This window comes from Nesoenas mayeri, assembly GCF_963082525.1.
Source record: "Nesoenas mayeri genome assembly, chromosome: 1".
NCBI lineage: Eukaryota > Metazoa > Chordata > Aves > Columbiformes > Columbidae > Nesoenas > Nesoenas mayeri.
This window is the reverse complement of record NC_137541.1, coordinates 158497574-158511946: the sequence shown is the minus strand read 5'-3', so window position 1 is coordinate 158511946 and position 14373 is coordinate 158497574. Positions and strand designations below refer to the sequence as shown.

The 14373-nt window shown below is 34.5% G+C and overlaps 1 protein-coding gene across 5 annotated transcripts in view; it reads right to left on the bottom strand.

The window, feature by feature from the left end:
- The window catches only part of DOCK9 (dedicator of cytokinesis 9), a gene marked incomplete at both ends in the record, with an annotated part of 103442 nt that overhangs the window by 14865 nt on the left and 74204 nt on the right, over positions 1–14373 (bottom strand). For 4 of the 5 annotated variants that reach the window (XM_080341218.1, XM_080341220.1, XM_080341219.1 and 1 more), the window contains 9 exons: positions 869–975; positions 1591–1648; positions 3371–3586; positions 3725–3838; positions 4480–4662; positions 4959–5096; positions 7704–7819; positions 11582–11718; positions 13541–13588. In XM_080341218.1, the coding sequence (XP_080197344.1) occupies positions 869–975; positions 1591–1648; positions 3371–3586; positions 3725–3838; positions 4480–4662; positions 4959–5096; positions 7704–7819; positions 11582–11718; positions 13541–13588 (1117 nt within the window). Of the gene's footprint in view, positions 1–868; positions 976–1590; positions 1649–3370; positions 3587–3724; positions 3839–4479; positions 4663–4958; positions 5097–7703; positions 7820–11027; positions 11072–11581; positions 11719–13540; positions 13589–14373 lie in introns of all 5 variants that reach the window. The other variant, XM_080341222.1, reaches the window with a different exon arrangement.

The following is a 14373-nucleotide window of genomic DNA, read 5'->3' as shown; positions in this document are numbered from 1 at the left end:
AGGAGTAAAACACATGTAACCAAGGCCTAAATCCAGGCTTAAACCACTAAGTCTTTTATCTGCTCCTCCTAAATCCATTCATACAGCCACAATTTGCACAGTTAAATAATTTTTGTCATACACCTTTGCCATATAAAAAACAAAACAAAAAAGAAAAACATTTCTGTTGTACAATTATGCTTACACACCAGGGATTTTTCCAACATAGCTCATGCAAGTAGTGGTCTGTCCCTCCCCCATGTATACTAACAAATACATAGTGTAGACGTAGCTCTTTGTGAGCAAGTTATTAATCATGTTTTCATATAGGCTTCTTAATAGTAAAATATGCTGCAGAACCAGCACAAATGGATCAGCAAAGATACAAGGAGTGAAACTTAAGCCAGAAAAACAAACATTGATGCAAGTCTGGTATCAGTAAGGCCAGTTTCATTGTTATGGCATATTTGCTTAGGGAAAATGTAAACCCGCAAAAAGCAGTGAACACATTTTCATGGTGGATGGTGTTGTAACAAGCTCAATACAAGTCAGTTCAAAAACAAAAACCAGGTCTTTTAAGCTCTAATAACTAAGCCATGTTAGTCTTCATCCTGTCAACTAACTTAAAAATATGTTTTACTTATTTTTATGCCAGTAGTGGCGTTGAATTGATGTGCTAGTGCTGTATTTAAAATATATGTATACAGTAAATTCTCTAAAGCTGGGACAGCTCACAGAAAATTTTATTTGGTTTTAGGATAAGAATAGAGGCTAAGAAAACAATTGTAATATCCATCATATTAGTCAGTCTCTGGATTGAAAGACAAAACTTGGAAAAACAAACAGCACTTCAATGTGCATCAATTCTAATACCCATTTGTTTACTTACTTCGTTGAAGTGAACATCTTGCATTCCAACATCTTCCATCATTGAAGCCTCTTCATCTATATTAGGTGTGATTACTCTGAAAGCAGTACAACCTTGCCTAAACATCCCTATCATTGAAAAAGAAAAATAGACAAATTCATTTTTCTCCACCAGGATAACATTAGGCCATTTTGTGATGCTGGATAAGGCAGAAGCCATATTTAAATATACTTACCATGAAATTAACAAATAAATAAAAACACCCAGTCTCCCACTGCATGATTAGAACACTAGAGCTCAGATTCCTGTGTAAGTACAAATAGGTTTTAAAAAACACCACAAATGTTAATATTTGGGCTCTTACTTACTGAGCATCTAAAAACCTGTACGAACTTACTTTGACTTCTCTGGCAATGCCAGGTTTCCCTATATGCAGTGAGAGACTACTTGTTGCAACAATAATATTCACTGCGAAGTTAGCTTTACAAAGGGTCTGACTTCAGCTCTTGTGTAAAATTAAAGTTTTTACTTTCCTAAAGTTTTTACTTTACTTTCATCTGACATGCTGCCCCTTAGATGTGCAAGTGTGTTCTTAAATATGTGAGTATGCCATTTGGTTAGGTCAGAATCTTTCCCTTGGTGAACACTGAAATGCCTACAACTTCCTCAGGGAAACTACTGCTTTTCCTAAACAATAATGAAAAAAAACCTCTACACATTATAGTAAGGTTTCAAAAACATACCTTTTCTTGTGAGATATTCTGCAACCAGTGCTGCTACATGGACATAGCACATTGCCGCCTAAAACAGAAAGAGTAAAAATCTTACAATTATAATGGAACTGCTACAAAGAAGGTATACAAGAGCTCTCCCCTGAGATAATTTCTTTGGTTTTTGTTTTTGCTGCTTTGCAGGAGATGTCCTATAACTAGTGTAAGAATTCTCCACCTCATGTATGTCAAACAATAACTATGCAAGAGCACCCAGTTTTCACCCAAGCATGGACAGCAGGACAGAACAAGAGTGACAATGGATCACAGAATGCCATGATATATTAAAAACCAGGAAAATCTCTTTTAGGGGTGTATTTTAAGTGTTATGTGAAACAAAAGAACTATTAATTATTCTACTCAATATTTGATCATTCTTCTGCTAAGCTGTTCTGTCTGCCCTTTGGCTCCAGATCAAGAAAAAAGTAGGGAAAAAATGGCAACAGATCATATGAAAGTAGCAAAAGAAAAAGAGGAGAGATCTGACCTATGAATGGAATTTGAAGGAATTTGGTTGGTATAGTCTGGAAAACAGAAGAAAAAGGAGAGGGACATAGTAGCCTTCAAATATTTGAGATGTTTTATGAAGTTGACACTGATCATTTTTCTCCACAGAAAGAACAGAAAAAAGATTCAAGATTCCTCTTTTACTAAAAAGGTTTAGGCTTACAGCAAACTGTTATTCTAACTGTAAGTCCAAGTTCAACAGTTAACAGGTAGAGGCTGCAGAATGTCAGGACACTGGAGTTGAAGGAAAAAAGTGTATGTCAGAAATTCTCTCTAAGTCATACTTAGTGTGGTGTTGGGCTTGCTGATTTACAAATGTTCTCATCTAACCATATAGTCAAAGACTGGTTTTAACCAAAAAATGAAAAACAGAACTGAAAAGGACTAAACCAGCTTGTTTTTTTCAGAGAACAGATGATGTTTCCTTCAAAATACAAGCTAATAATAGAGTATTGTATATGCCTTCTGAGTTGCTACCATATAGAAAAAAAATTCTAGTACTAAGATATAAGAAAGACAGCAACTGTTGTTTCTTGGAGATAGTTACTTGCTGACATGATGCTAAGTTTAACAGACATATTTATGAAATTCAGTGATGTGATGCAACGTGATTCACTTTCAAATGAAACAAACTTTCAGAAAGAGACAAAATTCAAAATTCTGTATGCTGATAAAATACTTGAATCAAAACATCTCAAAATCTCCACTCCCAACTCTCCTTTTTGCTAGAATTAACTATTTTAAGAGCATGGCGAAATCATATAGCTTTCTTTTTTTCTGACAAAAAATTGCAATTTGTTAATTTTAAGAACATTAGGAGTTTTTTTAGTAAGTAGTGTGGAATTGAATCAAGCTAATTCTCTAACAGCAACTGGAGAGGAATTCAAGGAGTGGTGCTACAAGTTTTAGCAACTGATAACAAAGATATTTTAAAGTAGAAGGTCTGTGTCTTACATGGCTTGCATTGAGCATTCCTGGCTTAGTAGCATGTCAGCTACAGTAGTTAAACATATACCTTACATTAGTAATCAGAAGTCACTTTTAAATGTACTTGGGTAGGACAAAAAACCCCAAACTTATCAGTCCTTCAAACTGATCTACTAACAGTCCAAAATTTACTAAAAATGCTTAACATATTACACACTAACAACAATATATAGCACATTCAGTTTCAAGAAAGATAAGCTTAAGCTTATTACAAAGCCAAAACGTAGTCTGTTTTGTTTTGGGTTTTTTTTCCTCTTACCTCAGAAAGATCTCCATTTTTAACATGGATCCTTGCCATGCTGTCTAACCACGTCTTCCTTAGTTCAGGTGTACTAGCATAAGACTTTGCCAAACTGTACTGAAGGTCTACAAGCATTTCGGGATCATTCTCATGCTCCTTCATCTGAGCCGTAGCCATCAGTACTGTACGAATCCGTTTTGTTAAATCCTTAACGTCAGAAGGGAATGTAGTGTGCTAAAGCATGGAGAAGTCAGGTTAATGACTAGCTTTTTCTATTTTTTTGCAAAATAAAAGTTGAAACGTAAATGCAAAAGACACTATGAAAGAGTTTTCAAGCATCTTTTGTACCATATAGAAAGAATAAAAACAGACCTTTATAATTCTGTCGTTGTTGGCACAATTATTGATGATGGAAAGAGACTGCTGAAATCTAGTTCCTCCAATTCCAACAACATCAGCAATTAACTGGCTTACTGAAATAATAACCTTGACAGAAACAAATGTCTTGTTAGTGCATATTTAATGAAATACCCTTGAGATGTACCTATGAAGCAATTACAAAGGAAGTTTTGTTCTTTTTAATTGAAAGATTATTTCCGTAATTGAAATTATATTTGATTTTTTTTCTTTTTTTTTAAATTACCTGTAAAATAACACTGGGAAGCAAAAGCAAGCTCATGCACATGGAATGCAGAAGCATCATCTGTTCTCAACACTAATTGCTAGGTGAACTAGCCAGAAGCCATAAATGTAGTAAACTATTGTTCCTGACTTTCTATGTATTTGTTTTATTTTAGTCTTTTAGGTGCTTTTGCTGCATTCAGATGCAACAGGGTATGCTGTTTAACAATCAAAATAACATCTACAAACCAGAACATTTGCTACTCACATATACGAATTATTCCCTACAAAACACAAGGCCATTGAATTGTATTTCCTACTACTGAACATACTTTTATTGCCATCTTCTTATTTTTAGAATAGTACCAGCCTTGCTTGAATCAAAAATTACTTTTATGTCTTTATCTGATAGGGCTTTACACACTGATATGCAATTGTACATCTACAAATACAGGCAATCCAATATCGAAACAACACACAAAAAAAGAAAAATAAAGTATACTAACTTGCAGATGTGTCCTAACAAAAGACTTCTTCCCTGTGTAATCAAAATTATTTCTCATTAAGAAGTACAGTAACTGTGAAGCTTCAGTACGAATTGAACTCAATTTGGAATTACAGTACTTCAGAATTTCATAGCATAGTGCAGAACACATATCAGCTCTACCTTCATAAAAGGTAGAAGGAAACTGAGGAAAAAGCAGAAAAGAAGTTATTAATTAAAATTAGCTTCAGTTCTTGATAAAATAAGCATGTCAAGAAAAACAAGAACTGTAGGAAACAAAAATAGACAGTTGTAATAGTTCACAACACAAACCAATTTTTACAGCAATTCAAAGGACAATTATTCCACAGTGTTGGGATCAGGTCAATCCTTATTCATCCACTTTAATTTGGGAGTTTGGTTCTTAAATTTTTACATAGTATATTGTTAACTATAGAACTAGATAAGTGCTTGAAGATTAATTACTTTAAAACTTCTTACCTTAAAAATAAGAGCTCTTAAAGCAATGAAGACATTTTTCAATGATGTTTCAGACTGATTCTTTTGAAGGAAGCAGAGGTATACATCAAATACTTTCTTCATCAGCGGATTATGCCCATGATCAGTCAGTAGCTGATTCTTTAAATTGACAATGAGAATTTAGAAGTTTTATACAGTGATACGTTTATAGTCTTCTAAGAACATACACAGATCATCCAAAAGCAGGAGATGAAAGAAAATAATCTGCATAGTATTACCAAGATGTTTCATAATACAAACATATCTGAATTTTAACTTTATATTTCTAACGATTCATCAGTCTTTCTTATAAATAAAGTCTTGGCTTCTGAATACTTATAGAACATGATTGTTTTTAAACAGCTGTTAGTTAACTCAATTGCTATTAACAGTTGAGAGGCAAACTCAAACTATTAACACACTTTGGTTACAACTGGCTTTAGAAGCTTGGACACTAATTTTCTTATAGGAGTACCTCTACTACAATGCTCTCAGAAAGACTCTCCTCAAACCAACCCCCCACCCACTCACCATCTTTCATTACTGTCCTCGAACTAAAACTGAAAGGGTTCATAAGGATGAAGATGTCAGTTAGTTTTCAGAGTTTTACCTGCACCAATATTGCAAAGCTCACTCTGAGGCATGCAACACACAGGGTTTGATTTCTGTATCACCAACAGCTGCCTTCCCTTCAAACTTCTTTTTAAAACCCGGCCTCCTTCAATTCCTCTAGCAAAGGTACTGGCCGTGCATCTGCTTTTAACAGTTCATATCGCTTCTGTTTTGCCCTGGGGACCTGTTTTCTCCCTTTGTCCCCTGAGCATATGCATGAGGTTCCTACAGGACTTGGACAAAACAAGGTCTCTCCTCTTTCAAAACACTAAAAGAGATTAATCAATTTAGGGGCTGCTCGATCCAGTCCCAGAATGTCCAGAACTGAGAGGATCATGTTAAGTACTGCTGCCTCTGACTCCACTGGTCCTCCAACACCATTCTACTAGGTCTTGTGCCATCTACAACTCCCCTTGGCACACTCCACTTTTCCTTGTCATTACTACCAAATGGCATGCTGTAAGGCAGCTCCATTATTATCTCAAGTAAGTTTTAAGGCAATATTAACTCAAATAATCTAATTAAACTTTTTTACAGAAAGCTGTTTGAGGCCCAGTATAGTCCTGGGCTCTTGTAGCATGCCTCAACCTCTCTCAAACAGGGAAGAGATGTCTAACTGCAGAGATCTCTTCTATTCATGGAGATACAGAAGAATTTCTTCAGGCTAAAGAATTTCAGCATAGCCCTAGGCATTTTGGATGTTCCTCAGTATTACAGATTGAAGGGAAGTGGTGGAGTCACCATCCCTGGAGGTGTTTAAAAGATGTTTAGATGATACTCTTAGGGGCATGGTTTAGTGCTAGAGTTAGGTTATGGTTGGACTTGATGATCTCAATGGTCTCTTCCAACCAAAAAGATTCTATGATTCCATTAAAAGCCATTCTGATAACGTGACTTGCAGAACACCAACTGCCATGCAGTGAAGCCACAGGCGGGTTATTTTAGAGGATGCTAGACATAAATAGTTGAATATAAGCCAGCCTATTTGGTCACAGGAAAAAGTTTTATCTCTTGGAACAGTATACAGATCTCTGTAGATGACCCAAACCTAAACACCTAACTGCAAGTTCTAAAGGACTGTAAGGCTTACTACTTCCAGATTTGTAGCAAAATAAATGTTAGTGCAGTTGATAGAATAGAAGCTCCTGATTGTCCTAGCTGTTTTGTTTGGATCTTGTAGACTACCCTGATATACTCTTACCTACTTTCTCAACATACTACGTACAGATAACCTTGAAGCACTGTCATTCCAAGTGTGATGGGCAGCTGATAACTATAAGATTAGTGTTCACTCTTCTTTAAATCTTTAAAACTAGGGATCTTCATTTTCAATTCTGTCATGAAGTCTGCAGACAGAACAGGTTCTAAACTCTATCTAATTAAATTAGTAATGAAATGAATCTCATTATAAGCTCATGTTTTCATAACTAGATTAAGGTAAGACACTAAATATGAATCTTCAAGCAAGGATTTGGATACAAAAAGGTCCACTGCTCTAATTAGGGGAGAAACAAGCTAGAGCTATTAATACTATCCTTCTGTTTTATAGCTTCACCTTTGATGTTTGGAAAAGCTCAGAAAAAACAGACAGGAAGGGTATGCAAGTAGGTACTCTATAAAAAGATTCCATAGGAGAGCTACAGTAACCAATACAACTAAAATTAAATCTTATTAGTGGACAATTGAAATAAATTTACAGAAAAGAAACACACACAAATTAGTTAATTAATGAGGGACTTAATATGAGAAGAAGGCAAGTTCAATATACAAGTCTGATAGTGTTCGATTATGAATTACGGTTTTGCTGTACAATAGATCTTTCACCCCACATGTGGCCATTAAAGTTTCTAGAAATATTTTTAGGAAGATTGAATGAGGAAGGAGCTTTTCCCATTGATTACTGCTGATCAGTAAGGAATCTCTGTGAAATGTGTAACTGAACCCAAAGCAACTTGCTGCAACAGGTTATCAGCTTTTATACAACACTATCATTAAATACAATGCTACATATGCAATGCTACATTACTAGACTATAACATATAATTTAAAAAATAGATTTTTTTTTTTTTCTGAAATATAATGATTGGAGATGTTAACACCAAGTAAAAAACAAACCTTAAAAGCCATTGTGAATAATGACAGAGTATCCAGAATTGTAAGGCAAACTTCAGTGGCAATGTTTGCTTCAAGTAAAGACTGGTGAAGAACATCTGCATCTGAATGGCCATAGCCTACAGAAATTTCAAATGAAGTGTAAGTGCTGGATATACCCATTTAAATGTTCCTTATTTCCAAAAGTCTTGCTGAACTAGGAAAAGATTAAGAAGTAAAAAGCCTGACAATAGTTAGTGTTCAATGCAGAAAAATAATTCATATGCATTTAAATATTTTTCAGATATGTGCATATAATTATTCTAACATAAGTTGCACAAGATCATAAAATATACTAAGTAGAAATGTCAACAATAGAAGCATTAAACAGCAGTTAAAACAATAAATCCCTCATGTTTAATATATATGTGCATGTATTTATACACGTGTATGCACATAAATGTACATAGTTATATATATACACACACATATATATTCTTAAATTAAGCATCACAGTAGGATGGAGTTACAGCTAAAAATATGTATTGGTAATTTAGCAATGTTATAATGATGTCAAAGTCAATCATAAGTTAAGCATTATAAATATACAAAACACTAAGAGCTGAAGGAATACAATCATGTACTTACATTCAGCTGAAGTAATTAGTTCTGCACTGTAGTAATACCATGCAATAATATTTAATAAAAATATTTTATAGCTTCTAGTTCCATATTGTATTTAAAGAATTTTACTAACATATGCTGTTTCAGCACTGGGTATGTATTGCTTATGTTCCCTAACATTGATCTTTAAGAACCAGACTGACAAACATGCTCGTGTTGCTCTATAAAAATTTGCTCTGGATCTTGTTTATGAGTTAGATTTACAGTCAACTTAGCATCACTAAATCAATGACAATGACAAACTTGTTGAGACCAAGAAAAGAACAGAAGAAATGACATATTCCTTTAGAATGACACCTGGCCACTTCTTTCTGTACCTTCTGGCTTCACTACACATGCACACCTGTAACCGCCAGTTTCTCTGGGTTTATCCATTCTTCCTGTTAGGAAGTATACATCTCTCTCCTATCATCTTTTGCACTCTCTCTGTCTTCACCTTTTCCTCCTCCCATGTATTTTCTTTGTGGTTTCAATCCACTTACATCCTTTACCTCTTTAATGATGGAAAGGAACAACTGGCATTTGGAAGCAAGTTTTAGTACAACAGCCATTTGCCAAATATTTTTCTTTCAGAGTGTTCTTTTCCATAAAGAAATTCAAAGAAAAATCCTTTTTCATAGCAATAGCCTCTGGGTGACCAGAAAAACTTAAGTTAGCCTGTGATTTCAGTAATGACGATACCACGAGAAGAGTGTTTTGAGAAATGCATAGAGGAGAAGACAAATATTCTTTAAAGAAATTACTTGTTTGCTATTCCAGATAAAAAGAAAGAAGCAAAGTTTATAATAAATACTAAGTAAAAACTGTAGTCAATGGATAGAATTCCAAACAGTTCAAATTTTGTTCTTCACATAAATAATTTAGAGCAACAAATAAATAGGTCATTGATTTACCACTCTACACTATTACTAGAGAAAGAAGTTCTGGGCAGGAACTTGAAGGAACACTGAATTCGGTTGAGTTAAAAGGCTGTTTTAGCAGTGCTTTCTCCATATACATGCTAAAAACTATCATTGTTTCAATTTGCTGTTATTTTAGGGAAGCTAATACTGTATTCTTCACGTATAACTAACATATTGGATTCTGTTCTTCACATGTAACTTAAGAAGAAACTATGGTACTACAGTTACCACATGTAAAATGGACACCTGCACCCACATATTCGTGATACTGCAGAGTAACTAGATTTAAACCCACCTAAGAACACTGCAAATGGGAAAATCTCTAATGATTACAAGGTTGACTATGTTCATATACTGCTATCACAGATCAGAGTATCTATCCTGTATTTCAGTATGTTTGCATATCACAACTCTGAGTGTCCTCTTCTCCTCCAGCCCCAAATTAAGCACAAAACTACACTGAAATTCCTCAGAGATGTGGAATTTCACTTATGCCATTACTTCGGTTCTATTCCTTGCTTAAATCATTAGAAAGGGAGAAAATAATTTTACAATTTACATATAGAGACAACTATCTTGCCAAAGAAACACAATTTTAAAAACAAGTAAAGCGACTCTTTCCACCAGATATATCCTTCCTGTATGTATCCCAAATGTATCCCATACAGGATACTCACAAGATTTATTCAGATTTTGAAAATTACTTCGGAAACACAACACAGGCAGCCTGACAACTAAACGACACTAGAAGTTAGACAACAAGACCAAAGATATAACAAGCAATTTCGCATTTGGCATAGCTTTTACAGCAACATATTTTCACTTTGTAAAACCTTGCTCAATACAAGGTGCAATATCCTGATATTCAATAAACATCCAACCTTAAGAAAAACTACTATCACTTCACACAAGGTTATTTGAATGAGACACCTTCCTTCATAATATTCTTCAGATGGAAAAGAATGGAAAGTTTCTTTTTACATAAGCATGCATTTATTAAAATCTTTCAGCTCACTGTCTCCTAAAAATCTGTAAACTTTGCCAAGTTCTGGAAGTATGAAATCTCATTGCACAGGGCCCAGAAACAGCTGTGTAATGTATTTTCCAGAGACTTGTTTGGGTTTTTTTAAATTATTTTTTATCTACAAAGTATTTTACCTTTGTGAATGTGTAGTCACATTGTGTAAAAGATCTCTTTTGTTTATCAAAAAACATCTAGAAATTATGATACAACAGTAGCAGACTGATTATAAGAAAAAAAGAGTAATTTACATAGATACAGAGTTCTCTGATATTTTTAAAATCAAAGAATTGCATTTCTTGTATTTAAGCAGGCATAAGAATCCGTTTATAAACAGAGAGCTCTGGTGGGATATTTTTTTTCCACTAGACTATGTGGTAAGTCTTGTGCAATTAGCCTAACGTTTGCTTTATATTACAGATAATGAGCTAAAAGATTTTAAGAGACAGTTAGATATGCTTTGGAAAATAACAGGATGAACACAGTGAACATACAGTTAACTCTAATAATTGCTTTACTGCACACAATTCTTTTCAGTACCAGTGTTGCATTTTACTGGATTAGTCAACCACTTTCATTGTTTTTGAAGCTGAGAATCGAAAAAAATGGTGCTTCAGAATACCTTACATATAGTATATTTGCAATTTAAGAGCAGCATGTTTAAAAAGATAGGCCACAAGCAGATTTAGTTTTCAATACAGCAGACTTATACAAGCTGACTTCAACCTGATTAAATCTTACCATTGTCTACAGAAATTCCAAGAATACTTGATATCTTTCTCACACTGAAAACAGAAAAATCACTTCATTATTGGACGCTTTTTCACTTCCAGACAAACCAAATCATGGGCTTCACAATCTCTGCAGAAATTCTAAGAAACTTATTTCTCATTTAGGGATGTCAAAACATGGAGATGTGGTCAGAGTCTATATCTTTACTTTTAGATTAATCATTTCTGAGACCAAGTGGGGAAAAAAAATGAAGCTTAATAAAGCAAACAGAAAAAAACAAGTACATTTTGTAACCACCTCCAGCACAAAGTTGAAGTGTATATAATTTAAAAAAAAGAGACAAATTTAAAATATGCTGTAGTTAACCATGCTCCATGTTATGGCATCAGCCTGCATTGATTGTTCTACCATAAAGCAGGGAACAGACCACCGACTGATTCCAGCTATTGCTTTGACCTAGAACAATAAAAGTCATTGAAAGGCACTGGTGTGGCTCTGGGACCTGTCTCTGGTGTCGTGGTACTGGTTGAGGATGATGAATGTTATCATGTCATGAGACTTACTGTGGTTAAAAGTGAGAGAGTTATCCAGGCTGCTCAGCTGCTGCAATCTGGCATGCATCATTCCTGTTCTGTTACGGGAAACAGGCAATGTCTGAGATTTTCGATCATGAACTATGGATCCCAACCCCTCCTGGTTCCTGCAAGATGAGTGAAATGGGATAGAAGCAAAAGTTAGACATGTCAAACTGCAGCAAGACAAGGAAGTGTTAGTTAAGCACAAGAAGTTTTATAGAAAGAACTGGAATGCAACCTATTTACTGTTTTGTTTATAAAACACAAATAGGTAGCATAAAAAAAAGCATCACAGCAAACTCTTGAAATCTCAAAGCATGAAAGCAAAAGCACAAAAGCAGTCGCTCATGAAGCGCTAAATTTACTTTAGGGCTTTTGAAAACATAAATATTTGAAAACAAAAATATTCTGAAAATATTCAGAACCCAAAACCAAATCCTCTATTTTGATCGGCAAAATTTTAGGAAAAAAGTTAGGACACACAGTGGTAAAATTAGAAAGCAGACATGCAACAGGAGAGCAGGAATTAACTGAGGTATTATCAGGTACATCTTACCCAAGCAGGAAGGGAGAAGAGCCATATACTTTGTTAAATTTGCAGCAATCAAGTGAAGAAAACAGAAAAGTGATCTGTATTAGCAATCAGTACAGGCTAACCTCCTATCGTGTACCACCACCAGAGCTGATGAGAAACGAAAACCAGTGCGCTTGAATTACAGAATCCCCGCTCCCTTTCATTCTCTGTCGGTTGTGTATTTTAAAAGTGTATTGATTGCGATATACTTCAGTGCAATGACAACATGGAAGACTAGAAAGCTGCATCGACTTGGAAAATTCAGTATATCTGCAGAACACCAGATGATTTCTATAACTGAATGTTTTTAGCCTTAATGTGCAGTACACTGACTAGGTGATCAGAAATCAAAATCAAGTGTGGTAGTCTTCCCTATAAACCAGTCAAATTAATCTGATGAAGTTTTACAAAAAGCGTGAAAATTACAGGCTCCTGTAAATCCAGAGTTCAAAGTCCATTTAAACACAAAGTTTACAATCAAAACCTTAAGAAAGTCAGACTTATTTTGGCCTTTGATTTTTTTTTTTAGCGTGTGTGAACAGAGATGAGATTTTTTTTCTGAAAAATCTCCAAGGAGACAGTCAAGTTTGTTGTTTGTAGAAAGAGATTCACCAGCCATTAAGTCTAAATTAAAACCAAAAAAGCTAACATTTTAGTTAGAATGCTCTACCACCCAAAGTCTGCAACAACTTTCTCATTGAGTTCAAGAGGGCCAGTATTTCAGCCTCACAAGTTTAATTACAACAGTATTTCCATGTCAACCACAGTAACAAGCTGCTGTATTTTAGTCTATTAAAAAATTACTTCACGTTAAAAAACACATTAATGCAATGATATTCAAACAATTTAGTACATCTTTCTGACTCCCACATATTTTCTCCTAAATAGCTTTTCATAGGAACCTACAGGTATCTAATGGTACTTCAGACTTCAAATTGAAGAACAGCAGCGTTGGATGTGTTCACTACTCACCTTTAAGTAAAAACACTATACATAAAATTTCTAAAACATTTCAACGGACATAGTTTTACGGCCAAGTGAATAAACAAAACAAATCATAAAATTTCTTCCCCAAAGACATTATTTCAAGGAAAAAAATACGCTGTAAAATATAGTATTTAAGGGTCAGATTTTAAAGTAATTGACAATAAACACAACACAACATACACAGACATCATTCTTAAACAGATACCAGACTTTCAGACAGGACACCGATTTGTTAATATAGCAACCATTTACTTAGTTCAAACTGTTATATATCATTTCACAATAACACTTCTACTCATGCAATTTATTTCTAATAGAGATTCAAGGCATATTATACACATTATTCTTAGTGAACAAGACAGTGAAAGTTAAATTCCACACAGTACCTGGCTATGTATCGTTTCCCCATGTACTGGAACTGATGTAAGCATACTCTGTAGAGAACACATAAGTCAGAGAAGTAACGCTTAAAACAATCTCTTCCAGATTTATGTAGTTTGAAATGTTCACTATTATTTCTGTTTAGCTTTAAACTCTTACCCATATAAGGATTCAAAATAAGGGCAATACATATGTTTTTTTTTTCCCTTGGCCTAAACTCTCTTGGTTCCAAGTTGATGTTCGTGTTTGATTAGCATTTTGTTTGTTTTTGAGGTCTCCAGATTCCAGGGTAACAGAGTTTCTGACGGAACTATTTTCTGCTTTTACAATATAGGAAGTTACACTATAGGAAAGACAATAAAGGCAAATCCCCCCAAAAGAATTTTTCATTTAAAAAAAAAAAAAAATCCATACTTCAATATGTTCTTATATTTTAAAGAATCATAATACTATGGGTTCAGATCAGCAAGAAAGTTGAAAGTATAACCTAATTTGCCAGGTGCTTCTGCTTGTCTTTACAACTGTTAAGTATACTATGCTGATGACTAACAAACTGGAAGTCACACTTTGAAATCAAGAAAAATGGTGTGAATGAAGGCTATAATAATGATTTTATGTGACTCTTTTCCCACTGTAAGTAATTATCCTGATAATTCAGAAGACTTAATGCAACCCTTCCCTTGTCCTTCAGGTAAGAACATTCTAAAAGTTTTTAAAAATAAAAAACCCAACTGAAAGTCAGTTTTCAGGCTCCCTCTTCATTGTGCCAGTTGTGAAGAAGGGAGAAGACCAGCAAATAGTCCCTTCAACTCAGCTCCATTTTGTACTCAGATCATAA